This window comes from Bubalus bubalis, chromosome 14, assembly GCF_019923935.1.
Source record: "Bubalus bubalis isolate 160015118507 breed Murrah chromosome 14, NDDB_SH_1, whole genome shotgun sequence".
NCBI classification, from domain to species: domain Eukaryota; kingdom Metazoa; phylum Chordata; class Mammalia; order Artiodactyla; family Bovidae; genus Bubalus; species Bubalus bubalis.
Genome location: NC_059170.1, coordinates 52,206,644 through 52,228,315, shown reverse-complemented (window position 1 = coordinate 52,228,315; position 21,672 = coordinate 52,206,644). Strand labels below are relative to the sequence as shown.

Genomic DNA, 21,672 nt, shown 5'->3' with positions numbered 1-21,672 from the left:
TGAAAGAAATACTTGTCACATTGTAAAACCAAGACACAGGTTCAAAAATGTTAAGGTCACATTTCAACGAAGTTTGAACTCAGCTCTTCTGGCGCCTAAATGTATCTAGACCAGAAGTAACAAAATGTTTCTTTTCAACCATCAGAACTGACTAGGATTGTTTTCTCCAGACTTCCCCCGCGGTTCTACTTAGTGTTCACTAACTTCTACCTCGCGTTGTAGTTATCACTTGGATGATCCAAGCCCTCACCACGAGGACCCTGCCCAGCGTCCTCCCCTCCCCCGGTGTGAGCTCCTCGAGGGTAAAGGACCGAGTTTCCAGGCCTCTGGGGGACAGCCTCACTCAGAATTGGGGTTTGGCAGAGGGCAGGGGGTTCGCCCCTCCCGCTCCGTAGGCACCATTTTGGTTCGACTTTACAGCCAAGCCATGCGGATCACGACTCCCAGCAGGTACCCCTCCCGCCCTTCGGACCGGGCGGAGGAAGGGAGTCTCCTCCCCAAGGGACAGCTGGGGCGCCGCGCGGGCGGTTTCCAAGACAACCGAGCAACTCTCCCGCCCCTCCCCCACAGACCGTTTCCCCTCCAGTCTCCGCCCTTAGTGCCTCGCCGCTCCGCCCCTCCCTGGAGCCCGAACTCTGACCAGCTCCGGCTCGCAGATGAAGTGGCGCCCTGTACCCTCTCACCTCTGAGAGCCTGGTGCATGCCCCCAATTCCGCTGTAGAGCTCCAGGGCCCGCAAGGGCTCCATTCCCGCGCCGCCACCGCCTCCTCCTTGGAGCTAGGCCTGCCGGTCCCGTGATTCCTCCTTCCCCCCCGGCCCCGCCGCTCCCTCATCTCTAGTTCCGCGGCTTTTCAGTTCCCTCCTCCTAGGACTTCCCTGGTGGCTCAGATGGTAAAGCGTCTGCCTACAATGCGGGAGATCCAGGTTCAATCCCTGGGTTGGGAAGATCCTCTGGAGAAGGAAATGGCAACCCACTCCAGTAATCTTGCCTGGAAAATCCCATGGACAGAGGAGCGTGGTAGGCTACAGCCCATGGGGTTGCAAAGAGTCGGACACTACTGAGCGACTTCACTTCACTTCACTTCCTAGGCTCTGGCTCAGGCCTTCACAGGGCAGCCTTGGGGCTCAGGGACTGGCAAGGGTAGGCAGGTGGACAAGGGACAGAAAGCACCAAGGCATCCCAAGAGAATGAAAGCCACTCCATGGCTTGATTTACTCTCCATCCTCCTTCTAAAGTACCTTGAGAGGAAAAAAGAAAATCCTGGGTACACTAGAGGGCCTGTGCCTCAAAGTCAATTAACAGAGGTTAGAATCCACAAACACTCACTTTTCAGGCTTGCTGCTTTTCCCTCTTTGAAAGCCAGAAGCGTCCAAACCTTTCTTCCATTAGGCTTGAACAAGTACCTCATGCCTGGTGTTGGGCCTTAGCTTGAGTGATGGAACTAAATCAGCCTCATACCCAGAGAAGATCCAAGAGTTACAGGGGCAGAAACCAGCACAGGTGCCCTGGAGGTCCCCTGTGAGCTAATACAGGGGAGCTCTGGGGCAAGCTATTTTAACTTGGAAAATACCCCCAAGATAGGAACTGCTGTTAATGTAACTTAGAACTATTTTTAAATCATTGAATGCAATTTCACATGCCTGATGCACAGTGTCAGAGTTTGGAGCGGAAAAGGGTTATTGCAGGGTGAAGCAAAGCAAACAGCTGGCACATGCTCAAAAACCCAGAACTCTCCTAAGGGTTTCAGCGAAGCAGTTTTAAAGGCAAGGTAAGGGCCGGGCACCATTTTCAGATTGTTTGATGGTGGTCAGTCTTTAGGTGCTAGAAGGTCTGGAGCTAGTGCTCATCATCATCAAGTAGTTACTTTCTTCCACTTTGTGGTAGTTTCAGGATCTGAAAAATTCAGACAATATACACCAGATACTAATTATCTGGGTTCTTCAGAGAGGAGCTAAAGCAGAGGCTATGGGGGAAGAGGTCTAATCCAGGAAGGCCTTATAGGGTCCTCTTCCCTTACAATTATGGCCCTTCAAGTGCTGTGGCCTTCCTTCTCCAAGATGATTTAATCACCAAATTGTTAGAAGCTCAATTACAAACTAAGAAAACACAGATATTGGGAGGAGCAGAAATGGTCTCATTGTGAAGTGTTTTTCTATTGTTCCCATTACCACCGAATGTTATTTATTTATTTATTTATTTTTGGCCATGCCATAAGGCATGTGGGATCTTAGTTCCTGAACCAGGGATCAGACCTGTGCCCCCTGCATTAGAAACTCAGATTCTTAACCACTGGACTGCCAGAGAAGTCCCACACACGTTCACTATTGTTGGGAGAAATTGAGTTGTACTAATGGCTTCCCTTGTGTCTTCCCCCAGGTCTGAAGGTGTTCAATATGCTACTGGGCAAGAGTGAGGACGATTATGAACAGGTCAAGAAAGAATGAAGCTGCTAGACCAAAGTGGGAACAACACTCAGTTATGGATATGTCTGGTGCTGAAAGTAAAGTCCAATGCTGCAAAGAACAGTATTGCATAGGAACCTGGAATGTTAGGTCCATGGAAGACAAATTGGAAGTGGTCAAACAGGAGATGGCAAGAGTGAACGTCGACATTCTAGGAATCAGCGAACTAAGATGGACTGGAAAGGATGAATTTGACTCACATGACCATTATATCTACTACTGTGGGCAGGAAACCCTTAGAAGAAATGGAGTAGCCATCATAGTCAACAAAAGAGTCCGAAATGCAGTACTTGGGTGCAATCTCAAAAACGATAGAATGATCTCTGTTCGTTTCCAAGGCAAACCATTCAATATCACAGTAATCCAAGTCTATGCCCCGACCAGTAACACTCAAGAAGTTGAAGTTGAACGGTTCTATGAAGACCTACAAGACCTTCTAAAACTAACACCCAAAAAAGATATCCTTTTCATTATAGGGGACTGGAATGCAAAAGTAGGAAGTCAAGAAACACCTGGAGTAACAGGCAAATTTGGCCTTGGAATACGGAATGAAGCAGGGCAAAGGCTAATAGAGTTTTGCCAAGAGAACGCACTGGTCATAGCAAACACCCTCTTCCAACAACACAAGAGAAGACTCTACACATGGACATCACCAGGTGGCCAACACCGAAATCAGATTGATTATATTCTTTGCAGCCAAAGATGGAGAAGCTCTATACAGTCAGCAAAAACAAGACCGGGAGCTGACTGTGGCTCAGATCATCAGCTCCTTATTGCCAAATTCAGGCTTAAATTGAAGAAAGTAGGGAAAACCACTAGACCATCCAGGTATGACCTAAATCAAATCCCTTATGATTATACAGTGGAGGTGACTAAAAGTTTCAAGGGATTAGATCTGAAAGACAGAGTGCCTGAAGAACTGTGGACAGAGGTTCGTAAGATTGTACAGGAGGCAGTGACAAAAAACATCCCAAAGGAAAAGAAATGCAAGAAGGCAAAGTGGTTGTCTAACGAGGCCTTACAAATAGCTGAGAAAAGAAGAGAAGCTAAAGGCAAAGGAGAAGAAAGAAGCTATAAACAACTGAATGCAGAGTTCCAGAGAATAGCGAGGAGAGATAAGAAGGCCTACTTAAATGAACAGTGCAAAGAAATAGAGGAAAACAATAGAAAGGGAAAGACTAGAGATCTTTTCAAGAAAATTGGAGCTATCAAGGAAGCATTTCATGCAAGGATGGACACAATAAATGACAGAAACGGTAAGGACTTAAGAGAAGCAGAACAGATTAAGAAGAGGTGGCAAGAATACACTGAAGAACTATACAAAAAAGGTCTTAATGATCCAGATAACCAAGATGGTGTGGTCACTCACCTAGAACCTGACATTCTGGACTGTGAAGTCAAGTGGGCCCTAGGAAACATTACTACAAACAAAGCTAGTGGAGATGATGGAATTCCAGTTGAACTATTTCAAATCCTTAAAGACGATGCTGTGAAAGTGCTGCATGCAATATGTCAGCAAATTTGGAAAACTCAGCAGTGGCCACAGGACTGGAAAAGGTCAGTTTTCATTCCAATCCCAAAGAAGGGCAATGCCAAAGAGTGCTCAAACTACCGTACTGTTGCGCTCATTTCACATGCTAGCAAGGTTATGCTCAAAATCCTTCAAGCTAGGCTTCAACAGTACATGAATCGAGAACTTCCAGATGTACAAGCTGGGTTTAGAAAAGGCAGAGGAACCAGAGATCAAATTGCCAACATTCGTTGGATCATGGAGAAAGCAAGGGAGTTCCAGAAAAACATCTACTTTTGCTTCATTGACTATGCTAAAACCTTTGACTCTGTGGATCACAACAAACTGTGGAAAATTCTTCAAGAGATGGGCATACCAGATCACCTTACCTGTCTCCTGAGAAACCTGTATGCAGGTCAAGAAGCAACAGTTAGAACCAGACATGGAACAACAGACTGGTTCCAAATTGGGAAAGGAGTACGACAAGGCTGTATATTGTCACCCTACTTATTTAACTTATATGCAGAGTACATCATGCGAAATGCTGGGCTGGATGAATCACAAGCTGGAATCAAGATTGCTGGGAGAAATATCAACAACCTCAGATATGCAGATGACACCATCCTAATGGCCGAAAGTGAAGAGGAACTAAAGAGCCTCTTGATGAGGGTGAAAGAGGAGAGTGAAAAAGCTGGCTTGAAACTCAACATTAAAAAAACTAAGATCATGGCATCTGGTCCCATCACTTCATGGAAAATAAAAGGAGAAAAAGTAGAAGCAGTGACTGATTTTATTTTCTTGGGCTCCAAAATCACTGCAGATGGTGATTGCAGCCATGAAATTAAAAGACGCTTGCTCCTTGGAAGGAAAGCTATGACAAACCTAGACAGAATATTAAAAAGCAGAGACATCACTTTGCCAACAAAGGTCCGTCTGGTCAAAGCTATGGTTTTTCCAGTAGTCATGTATGGATGTGAGAGTTGGACCATAAAGAAGGCTGAACGCCAAAGAATTGATGCTTTTGAATTGTGGTGCTGGAGAAGACTCTTGAGAATCCCTTGGACTGCAAGGATATCAAACAAGTCAGTCCTAAAGGAAATCAACCCTGAATATTCATTGGCAGGGCTGATGCTGAAGCTGAAGCTCCAATACTTTGGCCACGTGATGCGAAGAGCCAACTCATTGGAAAAGGCCTTGATGTTGGGAAAGATTGAAGGCAAAAGAAGAAGGGGGCGGCAGAGAATGAGATGGTTAGATAGCATCACTGACTCAATGGACATGAGTTTGAGCAAACTCAGAGAGATAGTGGAGGACAGAAGAGCCTGGCGTGCTGCAGTCCATGGGGTTGCAAAGAGTCGGACATGACTTAATAACTCAAACACAGAAATAAAAACTGGTGGCTCAGTGGTAGAGAATCTGCCTGCCAATGCAGGAGACACAGGCTAGATCGCTGATCTGGGAAGATCCCTGGAGAAGGAAATGGCAACCCACTCCAGTATTCTTGCTTGGAGAACCTCATGGACAGAGGAGCCTGGAGGGTCCATGGGGTCACAAAGGGTCGGACACGACTCATGACTGAACCACCACAAGAACTTGTAATAATAACTGATCGGATAGAAACTTTTACATGTACTAATGCAATACTATTAACAAACTATGGCTACTGTGTCTCAATTATATGCCTGACATCCATTTTGATGTGTCCTATGAAATATTTTAACTGTACATGTGTATTGGCCTTTGAGTGTTTTCTTATTTGCCACTGATAGGGGTAGTGTGGTAGAAAGATATCAGAGAACACAGTCTTAGCCCTGGCATTGCCAATAATTGGTTGTGTGCCTTGGCTTTGAGCCCAGTTTCCTTATCTGTAAAATAAAACAGAAGAAAGAAGAGGAAATGATTGTTTGAGGGCCCTCTAGTTCTAAAATGCTGTAGCTGAATTAGTATTTGAAGCAGTGAGTCCTGATTGGGCCACTTGTTAATTATCTGCTCAAACTGAAATGATCTTGAAAGAAGACATTTTAAAAATCTGCTATAAGCAAATATACCTTTAAACCAACTAAGCCTATAGAAATCATATACATGCTAACATCATGTGATGTTATACATGCTAACATTCATAATGCATGAAACAAACTTTTCTAATATTTATTACATAATACAGTGCCATAAATATATATATTATGTATATATTTGTATCTTTCTATATAAATAGAGCTATGCAGTTACAGTGATTTATATATAGTTAACAATTAATATATGAAATCTAGAACCTGTTAAGCATTAGTGCTATAAATCAAAATAAATATGACCAAGGATGTTACATTGTAAGAAGGAAGAACAAGTACAGGGAAGAGTTCATGAAAAATACCAACTCTGTGAGAGAAAAGATGGTAGAACCCCATCCCCACGCAGCCTGATTACAAAATGTTCACTCTGATCCTTCAGGGTGTTCACCATGTAATTCCAGACTCACTTTTCTTTCCTAAGTTTTCTTTCTCCCGTTCTTTGCTGTCACTACAACCTAGAGTACTCAGAATCGCCCAAACATGCTTCATTTCTGAGCTTTCCTGCTTCTGTTCTTCACCCTGCCTAGAAATCCTAGCCTTCTCCAAGACCCACACTTAAAGCAGACACTTCCTTCTAGACTCCCAGGCTGGAAACCCCCAACTTGCTTCAATTCTGCAATCCACCTGCCTCCCAGTCTTCTGCAATACAAATCCTACCTGTTCCTATCAACCCATTCAGTTCACTCTAGCCCAGTTTGCCACATCTAGCTCCTATCTGCCACATCTTTTCTTTACTTGATACTTCCTCTCTAAAACTTATCACAGTGACAATCATTTCAAGAACAGAAACTTCTTCCACAGTCACAATTTACAACTGTTTCCATGGAAGCACCTGTAAGATGTTACCCCCTCGGATTGAATTATGTATGTGTTGTCTTCCAAACCCTGGCACAAGCTGCATGAGCTGGGGGTGCCACAATCCAGAGTAGCTGATGAGGATTGTGGGATGGACAGATAAAGAAGAAAAAAGAAGATGTATATTGGGACTTCCCCAATGGTCCAGTGGTTAAGACTCCACCTTCCAATGCAGGGTGAACAGGTTCAGTCCCTGGCTAGGGAACTAAGATCCCACATGCTGTGCAGTGTGGCAAAAGCAAAAAAATGTATATTGACTACTCTTTCTCAACTGTTCTTAGAGGAGAAGATTGGCTATGTAACCTTATAGTTGCCGATAAAGTTATCCTCAGTGATGTGTCCAATGGAGCTGATGTTTTAATCAGAGAAGCTCAACACACTGTTTGAAAATACAAATAAACATCAAAAGTTGAACTTTTAGGATAGTCAGTGCATTTTCCTTCAAAACAGAAAATACACTTTGTTAAGAAACCAAAATACTTAAAAATAGATATCTACTGAGAAGCTGCTTTATCCTTCTTTATCAGCTTGGTCCTCTGTGACAACCTAGGTGGGTGGGATGGTGGGGTGGGAGGGAGACTCAAGAGGGAAGGGATACGTGTATACAGACAGCTGATTCCCATTGTTGTACAGCAGAAACTAACAACATTGTGAAGCGATTATACTCCAATTAAAAATTAAAAAAAATTTTAAAAACTGAAATTATGGTTAACATCTTGCACATACGAAGTATATCAAAGATAATTACGGGGCAGAATAGAATATCAAGGGGTATGCTGCTTAGTCGCTTTAGTCATATCCAACTCAGTTCGACCCTAAGGACTGCAGCCTGCCAGGCTCCTCTGCCCGTGGGATTCTCAAGGCAAGAGTACTAGAGTGGATTGCCATGGGGTAAAGTAAAATAATAATGGCATACTCTCAATTATTTAAAGGCTTGTTGTATAAGTTGAAATCTAATGACATTTTATTCTTCATCTCCTACCTGTCACCGATCATTAATTTCTAACAAAATTAAATAAAGCCTGACAAATGCTTGAAATGTTTTCTGCAACCATCCTTGAGTTTCCACAATCCAGGCCATTCTTTATTCCTCAGTGAAATGTGATCTGGGTTTCTATATTGGATTGCCTACAGGGAGAGAAAAGCCTGCTTATGCCACTTTTGAGTGACGAATAAGTTACATTCTGGTTTTACACAGAAAAAGAATGGTCTTTATGAACTGCACGGAAAATTTTAAAAATAGTCATCGGAATAAATTGCCAATAAATGCCCTCAAGAGAGGAGACCATATTTAGAAGAAATTTGAAATGAAAAGACCCAGAGAATTTATCCACCGCAAGTGGTTATTCCAGACACTCATTTCAGAATGCCTTTTACCAGTCCTTGATCTGCCAGCAAGAAGCTTGTGAGCTGCTAACGAGGCGTGCAGGGCACTTCACAGAGTAAGGTGTTTGGCGGTGAAGCGCTTGAATTATTAGAAAAGCCTTCTTTATAGTCATCCAAAATCTAGCTTCTTTTCGATTGGCCCTCTGCACTGATTTTGAAGAACTCTCCCTCTTTTGCAATGAACTGCATTGTGGTTAAGAATACAGACTTGGAAGCCAAAGAGTGCAGAAAAGAAATGCTCTGGATTTCCCTGGCTGTCCAGTGGTGAAGATTCTGAGCTCCCAGTGTGGGGGTGTGGGTTCCATCCCTGGTCAGGGAACTAAGATCCTACATGGCACAACCAAAATAATAATAAATAAAAGAATTTTTTAAAAAAGAAATCATAGCTCTGCCTCTAAGTCTCTTAACCTCTCTGAGCCACAGTGCATCTAAGATGTGTGAAAATAGAACATGCAATTGCTGTGGAGATTCTACAAGAATTAAAAGTGCTTCGCCCAGTGCCTGGTGGTGGTTTAGTCACTAAGTAATGTCAGATTCTTGTGACCCCATGGACTGTAGCCCTGCAGACTGCTCTGTCCATGGGATTTCCCAGGCAAGAATACTGGCGTGGGTTGCCATTTCCTTCTCCAGGGGACCTTCCCGATCCAGGGATCACCCAGATCTCCTGCATTGCAGGCAGATTCTTTACCAACTGAGCCACCAGGGAAGCCCCACTGCCCAGTGCATAGATGTATGTGTGATGAACAGTGTCTCTATAATGACATTCTTTACGTGGATCCTGTGGCATGACTCTGACCCCTGGAGTCAATCACACTCCAGTGTGGCGATGCCTGATTTAGGAGACATAACTGAGCATGGGGCCCAGACAAAGTCAGATCATCATATAAAGCGGTCCAGACGGACACAGATGTATCTAAGGGCTCCGGTGGGACAGGTGAGAGGCGTCCTGGGGTTGCCAGGGCTTGGAGCAGCATGAGATAAAGCTAGATTCAGGAAGCCATAAGCATGACTGAGGGGGTGCTGAGCACAGTCTCATCACGGGTAGTCAGAAGACAGCCAGCAGCACATGTACTAAGAGAAGCCCTGCTCTTACCTCTTAACTCCCAGAAAGATCACGGCAGCTGTGAACGTGTGTCTACAGAGCTGGCAGATTTAGGGGAAAAAAATATTAACATGACCTCACCCAGGATGCAAGAGCAGGTAAAACCTGGGATGGAGATGAGGTGAAACTTAATACTATCCACTCATTTACTGACTCTTCTTTGTGCCAGGCACTGAAGAATTTTTCATTAAACAAATTTAAAATCTGCTATTTCTGACCATAAAAAATGCCAACAATAAAAAACAATTTAACATCTTCTTCTCTCTAAGCATAGGACTATTTTATACAATTTCATTGTTTCTTTAGAGTTACACTGGCCAGTAGGGCAGCCTCTACCCACATCTGGTGACTTGTGTTTATATTAACTTAATTAAACATTAAATATTTAGTTCATCAGTCACCCAAGGCAAATTACAAGTAACACAGCAAAAAACAAACAAACAAAAAAAGAGACCATTTCCTTCATCACAGAAAGTTCTATTGATCAGAATTTCTCAAGAGTGACAGTCTCTTGAAGCTATGACTTTCATGGGCAGCCCATCAATAACTGGACAGTGTTGAAGAAGCATGCAGCAATTGCTTAATTATTGCATGCTGAACACTGATTTAAAATAAGTTCCCCTGAAATATGGAGTAAAAGAAACACAAAGAAAAGCAAACCTTGTGGCCAAACCTTCATCTTCTTTCTCTGGGGTCCAGACACCTTATTCATAGCCTGTCACAGCGGAAAAACAAAACAAAACAGGAAACAGCAGATGTGTTCTATCAATGACACGATAAATTTCTAAGAGAAAAAGTACAGATGGAAAAAATACGAACTTCCTGGTGTCTGGAAGGAACAGTACTTTTCTGCTGTGAAGAATAGTCTACTGACGTTGGATTGTGAATACTGTCTTACACTTACCTGAGAAGAAAGAAAAGAAAAAAAACAAGTGTGTGTGGTTTTTCTTTTTTTAATTGGAATCAAAAGGAAATTTCATAATAGATTTTTTGCTGAGAAGCATAGAAACCATAGGGCTTCCCTAGTGGCTCCGGGGTAAAGAATCTGCCTGGCACTTTGTTCAGTTTGAAACTTGTTAACAGCTGAATAACAAATTATATCATAATGGAAGATATAACCCACTGTATGTAATTCTAACAATTACATATAATTATTTTCTTAGTTTTCAAGAAAGTTTTATATATATATTTATATATATTACCAGGAGACTAATTTGCATATTATCTAACAAGATGTCTTTCTTTACTGTTTTCTATTATAGCATTCTTATCAGGTGGGAAAATAAGACTCATGTTGGGAATAAAAAAAAATAAAAATGTAATGCCTTCACGGACTTCCCTGGTGGTCCAGTTTCTATGACTCTGCGCTCCCAATGCAGGGGGCCCAGATTCCATCCCTGGTCAGGGCACTAGATCCCACACGCAGCAACTAAAGAAAAAGGAGAAAAGAAAAAAAAAAAGATCCCAGATGCTATAACTAAAGATCCTGAAGATGGAAGATCCTTCGTGTTATAACTAAGATCTGGCTCAGGCAAATAAATAAATACATACATACATATCTTTCAAATGTAATGCCTTTCAGAGCTGTTATTACTGTGCTTCTCTTCTCTAGTACTGTATCTAAATACTCAGACTATTTCAGGTAACCAAGTCACACAAACCAGAAGCATCAGGAAGAAGAAAAGGGAAAACACACACACACATATACACTGCATAAGCCTTTATTCTTCTTCATAGTCTTTTTTAAAAATTGCTACTGTTACTAGGACTGAAGACAGAGAAAAACTCATACACAAGGATTTTTCATTTTACCCTTGTTAGTTAGGTAGTGGTTTAGATACATAACAGAAACTTAGAATAGTTCTCAGATGATCCAATATTGATAAAAACAAATGAAATATAATAACAGCCTCATGAGACTGCACTTACTATATTTATTCAGTATATAAGAAAAATAACTTCATATTTATTTAAAATTGTTAAAATTGACCTTCTAAGCTTTCAAAGTCACTACTGTAAACATTATATGAGTCCAACTTATCCTCCAAACTTTCTGTTCACCCTTGGAATGCACCAGAGGCCATTAACCTTTATATTCTAGACTTGAACTGAGTCCTGCAGATCAAGGCTATTAGTGTTTCATTTCCATCTAAGGTAATTACTGCTAAGTTAAAATACAGTACGAGTCCTAAAAGTATTTGTTCTATGTTTAGTCACTCAGAGACGAGGAATAACTAAAATAGACTATATTTCAGTAGATGGTGAAAGTAAGTTTTAAAAATAGAATAACATCAATTATATATGATAATATAGGCCTATAGGTTTCAAAGAACTTTATGAATGTTTAAAATGCTTATTAATCTATTTTAGACCTATCAGATTATCTTTTCAATAATCTGGTTTATTACAAAGATTAATAAAGAGAAAACATCACATGATTTGCTCAGTGACACATAAACCAATATTCTCCAAGTTAACAGATTTATTTGCAAATCACAGAAGCACATTTTTAAAGGAAGAGAATTTAGAAGATTGTATCAGTATTTAACAACAACAACAAAAAGTCTGGAAGGCATCAAATAATACATGAAATAAAAGAGTTGGCATATTTGAGGAAAAAATTCTCATAAGCAGTTAAAAATCTTTCTGGTTAGGAAGGAATGTCTGGAATCTGCATGTCATATCTTTTTTCACTTCTTTCATTTTAGGTCTAAATCCCAGTACAGGATTGGAAAAGAATGCAACAAAGAGCACTCTATATATATCCTCACCGAATTTATAGTTTTAAATTCCAAAAGGTTCAGATTGCAGTTTCATCACATTTTTTGTTCCCTGTAGACATAAGACATCACTATTTGGAAAACAAATTTTGATTATCACCAAAAGTGAAAGAGACCTGGGACCTTCCTGGTGGTCCAGTGGCTGACTCTGCTCTCCCAATGCAGGGGGCCTGGGTTTGATCCCCGGTCAGGGAACTAGATCCCATATGCTGCAACTAAAGATCCCACATGCCACAACTAAGACTTGGCAGAGCCAAATAAATATTTTTTAAAAGTGAAAGAGACCTGGTAAACATATATTAAAAATACCCAGAGTAAGGAAAGCCCAAGCCAACTACAAGAATCTCTCTTCTGATCATTCTTTCTCTTTTCTACTAGGGATAAAATATTTATACTCATTACCCACAATTGGGAAAATCAGGACATATATAAAAAAAGAAAATTTGAAACCCACAGATGAGAACTATGGCTAATATTTTGATGTTTCTTCTGCTAGTCTTTGTACTAATTATATTTTATAAAATCATAAACTTATTGTATACATACTTTATACCCTAATTTTTTTCACCTAACATTTTAGCATTACCATTTCTGTACTTCATTATGCATATATCAAAGAGGTATGTATATTTAAGTGTGATCTTTAATTTTTCTGAATTTTAGAAATAATACATGCTACTTTGGAGGAGTAAAACAAATTACAAAAGGAAAAAAAGGAAGAAGATATATACCCTTCTACAAAATCTTGATTCTATCCTTATACCTAAAACACAACCACTTTTAACACTTTACTTTTGTGCCTTATTTCTTATCTATCCTGCCTTATTTCTGTAGTACATAAACAATCACTTTTTCTATTCTTCAGTATTGAACATTTAAGAGGTTTTAGTTTTCTACATCAAGAGTGAGTGTAATATCTGAATATTAAAATGCCAATTCTTACATATTAATATTCACACATTCTTATATGTTTACCAGATCAAATCCAAAAGTGGGATCAGTTCAGTTCAGTTCACTCAGTTGTGTATGACTTTTTGCAACTCCATGGACACCAGGCTTCCCTGTCCATCACCAACTCTAGGAGCTTGCTTAAACTCATGTCCATTGAGTCGGTGATGCCATCCAACCATCTCATCCTCTGTCGCCCCCTTCTCCTCCTGCCTTCAATCTTTCCCAGCATCAGGGTCTTTTCCAGTGAGTCAGTTCTTGGCATTAGGTGGCCAAAGTATTGGAGTTTCAGCTTCAGCATCAATCCTTCCAATGAATATTCAAACTGATTTCCTTTAGTTTGATCTCCTTGCAGTCCAAGGGACTTTCAAGAGTCTTTTCCAGCACCACAGTTCAAAAGCATCCATTTTTTGGTGCTCAATCTTCTTTATGGTCCAATTCTCACACCCATACATAACTACTTGAAAAACCATAGCTTTGACTAGACAGAACTTTGTTGGCAAAGTGATGTCTCTGCTTTTTAATATGCTTTCCAGGTTGATGATAGCTTTCTTCCAAGGAGCAGGCATCTTTTAATTTCATGGCTGCAATCACCATCTTCAGTGATTTTGGAGTCCAAGAAAAAAAATTTGTCACTGTTTCCATCGTTTCCCCATCTATTTGCCATGAAGTGATGGGACCAGATGCCATGATCTTAGTTTTTTGAATGCTGAGTTTTAAGCCAGCTTTTTCACTCTCACTTTCATCAAGAAGCTCTTTAGTTCCTCTTCACTTTCTTCCTTAAGGGTGGTGTCATCTGCATACCTGAGGTTAGTGATATTTCTCCCAGCAATCTTGATTCCAGGTTGTGCTTCATCCAGCCAGGCATTTCACATGATGTACTCTGCATATAAGCTAAATAAGCATTTGGAACTAGTCCGTTGTTCCATGTCTGATTTGAACTGTTGCTTCTTGACCTGCATACAAATGAGGCAGGTATGGTGATCTGGGATTCCTATCTCTTGAAGAATTTTCCACATTTTGTTGTGATCCACACAGTCAAAGGCTTTGGCATAGTCAAAAAAGCAGAAGTAGATGTTTTTCTGGAACTCTCTTGCTTTTTAGATAATCCAACAGATGTTGGCCATTTGATCTCTGGTTCCTCTGCCTTTTCTAAATCCAGCTTGAACATCTGAAAGTTCTTGGTTCACCTACTGTTGAAGCCTGGCTTGGAGAATTTTGAGCATTACTTTGCTAGCATGTGAGATGAGTGCAATTGTGCAGCAGTTTGAACATGCTTTGGCATTGCCTTTCTTTGGGTTTGGGATGAAAACTGACCTTTTCCAGTCCTGCGGCCACTGCTGAGTTTTCCAAATTTGCTGGCATATCGAGTGCAACGCTTTAACAGCATCATCTTTTAGGATTCGAAATAGCTCAGCTGGAATTCCATCACCTCCACTAGCTTTGTTCGTAGTGATGCTTCCTAAGACCCACTTGACTTTGCATTCCAGGATGTCTGGCTCTAGGTGAGTGATCACACCATCGTGGTTATCTGGGTCATAAAAGCTTATGACCTAAGTCTTTGAGGCAGCTGATTAAAAGTCATCTCCAGAAAGACTGCAGAGCCCAAATTCCCATCAGCCATGGCTGGAATAGTCCCCTGCTATATCCTTATGAAGTGTTGCTAGTTGTAACCTTTGTCATTCTTTTACGTCAAAAATGACTATATCATTTTTATTTCCCCTTTTTGCGATTGACACAAAAACCTGAATTTTTATATGTTTAGGATTAATTATATGTTTCTTAGTCATCTGTAATTTTTTCTTTTGTCAATGATTTGTGATATTTGTCCTTTCTCTACTGGGTTAATAGGCATTTCTTACTGAATTATCACAATGTTATTTTTGTTGTTAATTTTAAAACGATCAACCACATGTATCATAAAAACACTTTCCAGTTCCACTTTTTCCATTAAATATGGTTTATAATATTATATGAAACAAAAGTACTTAATCTTCTATAGCCTAATACACATATTTTTCCTTTGTGACTTACCCTATCTATGTCTTTTTAGGCTTCAGTTCAGTTCAGTTCAGTTCATTTCAGTCCAGTAGCTCAGTCGTGTCAGACTCTTTGAGATCCCATGAATTGCAGCACGCCAGAGTCCTTTACTTAGAAAAAATAAGCTAAATTCACCTTCATGTTCTTCTGTTCCTTATGTTTCAGTTTTTAAATTTATTTTGATACAGTATGTAAAGTGAGATTTTTAAACCTAACTTTCATCTAAAAACCTAGTTGCCCCTTTCACATTGGTTTGTAAGACTTCCGGTTCTACATACCATATTCTAATTTACTGTGATGGGAGGCGTGGCTAGGAAAGGAGGAGGAGAGGGAGGGGGAAGAATGGGCATGAGGGAGGACAGGGCATTCCTTCTTGGAAAAGTCAGCAGGCGAACCACACTTGAACTACTCAAGCTTTATAATACATTCTCACATCTGATAGAAAGCTTCACAATTCCTCTTCTTTTGCAAACATTTCTTAGCCATGCCTTCCCATTCTAAGCTCCTTTCAATATTTTCCCAACATCTGGTACCAGTTATTCTGAGATCCTTTCCATAAGAAGAGCAGAAGAGATGGAAATCCAGGCCACAGGAAGTTTGTGATTTTCCCATATCCCTTCTAGCTTTAGTCAGTGTTGATACCAGGGGCCCTTTCCACTCTTTCAGCTTTTGGAGGGGGGGCTTTTTAAAGTCATAAATCCATTTTGATGCTTCCAATTTAATAAAACCTGTTTAAACCTTGCTTTATCTAATGTAACACTTATTATGTATTTCCCTTTTCAAGCCTACTGGTACACCATCTTCTCACCAACCTTGATGCACATGCTGTGTTTAAATCCTAAATTCTGTTTAAATGACAGCATTGCACAAAATTGAGAAGAATCCATCTCTCTTTCTCTTTTTTTCCTTTTTGGTTCTTTCCCCACATCCTCAAGTTGGCTCAGAGTTCACGGTCCAGAGACTCTTTCCAGGTACTTTCATCTCTTTTTGAGCACATCACCCACTACCAGAAAATAAAGAAAGGAGGACCTTGGAGGGGAGGAAAGACAAAATGAAAGGAGAGGAAAGAAAACATCACTAAAGTGTAAGGCTCTGACCTCACTAATATTGTCCCCATATACTTATAATAAAGATGTAATTGGGAGTGATGTGTATATGCTTACCATATGTAAAGTAGCTAGCTGGTGGGAAGCTGCTGTGCTGCACAGGGAGCTCAGCTCATTGCTCTGTGATGACCTAGAGGGGCGGGATGTTGCAGGGAGGGAGGCTCAAGAGGGAGGGGATATATGTATACATCCAGCTGATTCACTTCATTGTACAGCTGAAACTAACACAACATTGTAGTGCAATTATACTTCAATGACTAAATAAAGAGTAAAAAATAGAAAGTATTTCAAGACAAAATCTTCCACTTATTTTTCCTAATTAGAAATCAAAATACAGACTCGGCTTTATTTTTCAACTCAAATTAATACCAAGGTTTTTATTATTGTTATTTATTTTTAATGAAGGGAAACTTTGTACTAAATTCTAATATTTCAGGAGTTCCCTTGGATGGATGGATGCCTAGATAGGTATTTCATTATCTCAGGATTTGATTACCTTGAATCTGTCCTGCCAATCAGGCATATTTTAAAAAATAACCAAATTGGAGTCAGGAATTATTAGAGAAAAGTACCCAATATATCAAGTGTTCAAATTCTCAGCAAGTCTTAATAGGACTGTAAAACTTTCACAACAATTATCTAGGATCTATACAAACAAACCCAGGAGGCTTCCATGACATTCCAATGACAAGTCCATATTCATATTCTACTTAGATACCCATCTCCAAAACTACCACGAGGCAGTCACGGGCATTTGTGGCATGATCTCAGAGCTGCACATACCTGTACACATATGTTTATGTGCATTTTCACATTTTAAAAAGTTATGCCTGAAATGCTAAGAAAAAAAAAAAAAAACAATTTAAACACCACACAGAATATATTTTGTTTAATTTGCCAACAAAGGTCTGTACAGTCAGACCTATGGTTTTTCCAGTAGTCATGTATGGATGTGAGAGTTGGACCATAAAGAAGACTGAGTGCCAAAGAATTGATGCTTTTGAACTGTGGTGTTGGAGAAGACTCTAGAGTCCCTTGGACTGCAAGGAGATCAAACCAATCAATCCTAAAATAAATCAATCCTGAATATACATTGGAAGGACTGGTGCTGAAGCTGAAACTCCAAAACTTTGGCCACCTGATGCAAAGAACTGACTCACTGGAAAAGACCCTGATGCTGAGAAAGATTGAGGAAACGGAGAAAAGGAGGGGACAGAGGATGAGATGGTTGAATGGCATCACCAACTCAGTGGACTTGAATTTGAGCAAGCTCCAGTAGATGGTGAAGGACAGGGAGGCCTGGCATGCTGCAGCCCATGGGGTCGCAAAGAGTTAGAGTTATACATGACTTAGCGACTGAACAACAATAACAATTTGTTTTGAGACAAGTTTATTTAAGTACACATGGGAGTCTAGGATCATCCTCCAATTGATAAAAGTTAATCATTTTTTAATTTCATGGGAACACTATATTTTTAATTAATTTATTTTTGGTTGCACTGAATCTGTTGCTGTGTGAGGGCCTTCTCTAGTCGTGGCAAGCTGGGGGCTGCTCTCTGTTGTGGTGCACAGGCTCTAGCTGTGGGGCTTCAGCTGTCGCAGCTCGTGGGCTCTAGAGTGCAGGCTTGGTAGTTGTAGTGCATACGCTTACCTGCTCTGCAGCATGTAGAATCTTTCTGGACTACCTGGGGTTAAACCAATGTTCCCTGCATTGGCAGGCAGATTCTTATCCATTGTGCCACCAGGGAATTCCTTGGAAACACTATTTTTTTTTAAACACATTTTAGATAAATGCTTATCTTCCAAAGCAATAACATATATCAGTCCTGAGTGACATGCCAGCTATTTAAAGAAAAGAAAAAAAACAAACAACTCTCTATGAGGAAAACCACTGAGGCACATTTACAGCTTTATTTTGTGACTAGGGTGGGTATTCATGAAGCTCCCAAGTACAACACTCACATCTATAACCCACCTTCTCCTCTGCAGGCCCAGCAACTTGGGGGTGACGGTCTGTAATGTCAAAGCATTCCCTAAGCAATCCTATTCCCTTTTACCTTGAACAGGAGTTAAAGCGCCAAGTTTTGACTAAAATACCAAAAACTAGACACCACATTCCAAAGTGAAACACGATACAAAGCAACATTATCAAAGGAAGCATGCCAGGAAGGTTATGTAACTCTTAAAACCATGTACCCATGTCAAAGGCAAAAAGAGTTCAAGTTACTTTTTTTAACTGAAGGATAATTGCTTTACAATACTGGTTTCATTTCTGCCATACATCAACATGAATTAGCCATAGATGTACATATGGCCCCTCCCTCTTGCACCTCCCTCCCACCTCCCACTGTTTGCCACCCCTCTGAGTTGTTACAGAGCCCGAGTTTGATTTCCCTGAGTCATACAGCAAATTTCCATTGGCTATCGATTTTACACATGGAAGTGTACAAGGAGATTTTTGAAGATGAAGGTTTTTGGAGAAAGCCAGCATGCTGCATGGATCTGACCAGAAGGTCTACAGGGCTGTTTGCTTACTTGCAAGCATAAGGCAAAGAGCTTCAAAGGGCCACCCAGGGATTGCAAAAGTTCAAACCCTCTTTGAGTTTTTGAAGGTAAAGTATTTCCCTTGGACTAGATTTGATGCAACATAGAGCTAGCTGTCTTAGATTCTGTTCAAGGACGATTCGCTGGAAAGAAGGTACCAGAGCAAAGAGCAGCAAGGGGTGTACTTCCTAGAGAAAGCAGACTCACAGACTTAGAGAAAGAACTTGTGGTTGTCAGCGGGGGAAGGAAGAGGGAAGGGATAGGTAGGGAGTTATGGGATCAGTGTGTACACACTGCTGTATTTAAAAATGGATAACTAACAAGGATCTACTGTATAGGTCAAGGAACTCTGCTCGGTATTATGTGGCAGCCTGGATGGGAGGGGAGTTTGGGAGAAAATGGATATATGTATAAGTATGGCTGAGTCCCTTTGCTGTCCACCTGAAACTGTCGCGACACTGTTAATCTGCTATCAGTTCAGTTCAGTTGCTCAGTCGTGTCTGACTCTTTGAGACCCCATGAATTGCAGTACACCAGGCCTCCCTGTCCATCACCAACTCCCGGAGTTCACTCAGACTCACGTCCATCGAGTCAGTGATGCCATCCAGCCATCTCGTCCTCTGTCGTCCCCTTCTCCTCCTGCCCCCAATCCCTCCCAGCATCAGAGTCTTTTCCAATGAGTCAACTCTTCGCATGAGGTGGCCAAAGTACTGGAGTTTCAGCTTTAGCATCATTCCTTCCAAAGAACATCCAGGACTGATCTCCTTTAGAATGGACTGGTTGGATCTCCTTGCAGTCCAAGGGACTCTCAAGAGTCTTCTCCAACACTTCAAAAGCATCAATTCTTCAGCGCTCAGCTTTCTTCACAATCCAACTCTCACATCCATACATGACTACTGGAAAAACCATAGCCTTGACTAGATGAATCTTTGTTGGCAAAGTAATGTCTCTGCTTTTGAATATGCTATCTAGGTTGGTCATAACTTTCCTTCCAAGGAGTAAGCGTCTTTTAATTTCATGGCTGCAATCACCATCTGTAGTGATTCTAGAGCCCCAAAAAATAACGTCTGACACTGTTTCCACTGTTTCCCCATCTATTTCCCATGAAGTGATGGGACCGGATGCCATGATCTTCATTTTCTGAATGTTGAGCTTTAAGCCAACTTTTTCACTCTCCTCTTTCACTTTCATCAAGAGGCTTTTGAGTTCCTCTTCACTTTCTGCCATAAGGGTGGTGTCATCAGCATATCTGAGGTTATTGAGATTTCTCCTGGCAATCTTAATTCCAGCTTGTGCTTCTTCCAGTCCAGCGTTTCTCATGATGTACTCTGCATATAAGTTAAATAAGCAGGGTGACAATATACAGCCTTGACGTACTCCTTTTCCTATTTGGAACCAGTCTGTTGTTCCATGTGCAGTTCTAACTGTTGCTTCCTGACCTGCATATAGGTTTCTCAAGAGGCAGGTCAGGTGGTCTGGTATGCCCATCTCTTGAAGAATTTTCCACAGTTTATTGTGATCCACACAGTCAAAGGCTTTGGCATAGTCAAGAAAGCAGAAGTAGATGTTTTTCTGGAACTCTCTTGCTTTTTAGATAATCCAACAGATGTTGGCCATTTGATCTCTGGTTCCTCTGCCTTTTCTAAAACCAGCTTGAACATCTGGAAGTTCACGGTTCACATATTGCTGAAGCCTGGCTTGGAGAATTTTGAGCATTACTTTACTAGCATGTGAGATGAGTGCAGTTGTGCGGTAGTTTGAGCATTCTTTGGCATTGCCTTTCTTTGGGATTGGAATGAAAACTGACCTTTTCCAGTCCTGTGGCCACTGCTGAGTTTTCCAAATTTGCTGGCATATTGAGTGTAGCACTTTCACAGCGTCATCTACCAGGATTTGAAATAGTTCAACTGGAATTCCATCACCTCCACTAGCTTTGTTTGTAGTGATGCTTTCTAAGGCCCACTTGACTTCACATTCCAGGATGTCTGGCTCTAGGTCAGTGATCACACCATCGTGATTATCTGGGTCGTGAAGATCTTTTTTGTACAGTTCTTCTGTGTATTCTTGCCATCTCTTCTTAATATCTTCTGCTTCTGTTAGGTCCATAGCATTTCTGTCCTTTATCGAGCCCATATTTGCATGAAATGTTGGTATCTCTAATTTTCTTGAAGATATCTCTAGTCTTTCCCATTCTGTTGTTTTCCTCTATTTCTTTGCATTGATCGCTGAGGAAGGCTTTCTTATCTCTTCTTGCTATTCTTTGGAACTCTGCATTCGGATGCTTATATCTTTCCTTTTCTCCTTTGCTTTGCGCTTCTCTTCTTTTCACAGCTATTTGTAAGGCCTCCCCAGACAGCCATTTTGCTTTTTGCATTTCTTTTCCATGGGGATGGTCTTGATCTGCTATACTCCAATACAAAATAAAAAGTTTAAAAAACAAAAAACAACTCCTAGAGGCTGCAGATGACCAAATACAAATTCACTTCTTCAGGTCAACATTACTTTGGAAGACAAAGAAGCACCCACTAGAAAAAAGGCCAGTTTTAAGCACATGCCAGGAACTTTTAAACACATGCCAACCACTTCAGTGGTTAGAAGTTCTCCTTCCAATGCAGCCGGTGCAGTTTCAATCCCTGGTCAAGGAACTAAGATACTACATGCCTCAAGGCCAAAAAACCCCAAAACATAAGCAATACTGCAACAAATTCAATAAAAACTTTAAAAATGGTCCACATCAAAAAATAGTAATAATTTAAAAAATTAACACATGCCAAATGGAGAGGTGTAAGCACTGGCTTATCAATAGTCCTTGTCAAGTAAGAACTTTCTTTTCTCCCCCAAACTTTACTTCTCTATTTACCAAGCTGAG

The 21,672-nt window shown here is 40.9% G+C and overlaps 1 protein-coding gene across 4 annotated transcripts in view; it reads right to left on the bottom strand.

The window, feature by feature from the left end:
• Window positions 1–21,672, bottom strand: part of TRDMT1 (tRNA aspartic acid methyltransferase 1) — a 90,752-nt gene that overhangs the window by 50,212 nt on the left and 18,868 nt on the right. The window contains exon 1 of one of the 4 annotated variants that reach the window (XM_025264343.1): window positions 684–848. The exons of 2 other annotated variants lie outside the window; for them this stretch is intronic. In XM_025264343.1, coding sequence (XP_025120128.1) covers window positions 684–833 — 150 coding nt within the window. In that variant the 5' untranslated portion in view covers window positions 834–848. Of the gene's footprint in view, window positions 1–683; window positions 849–21,672 lie in introns of those variants that run through there. One more of the 4 variants, XM_006052365.3, reaches the window with a different exon arrangement.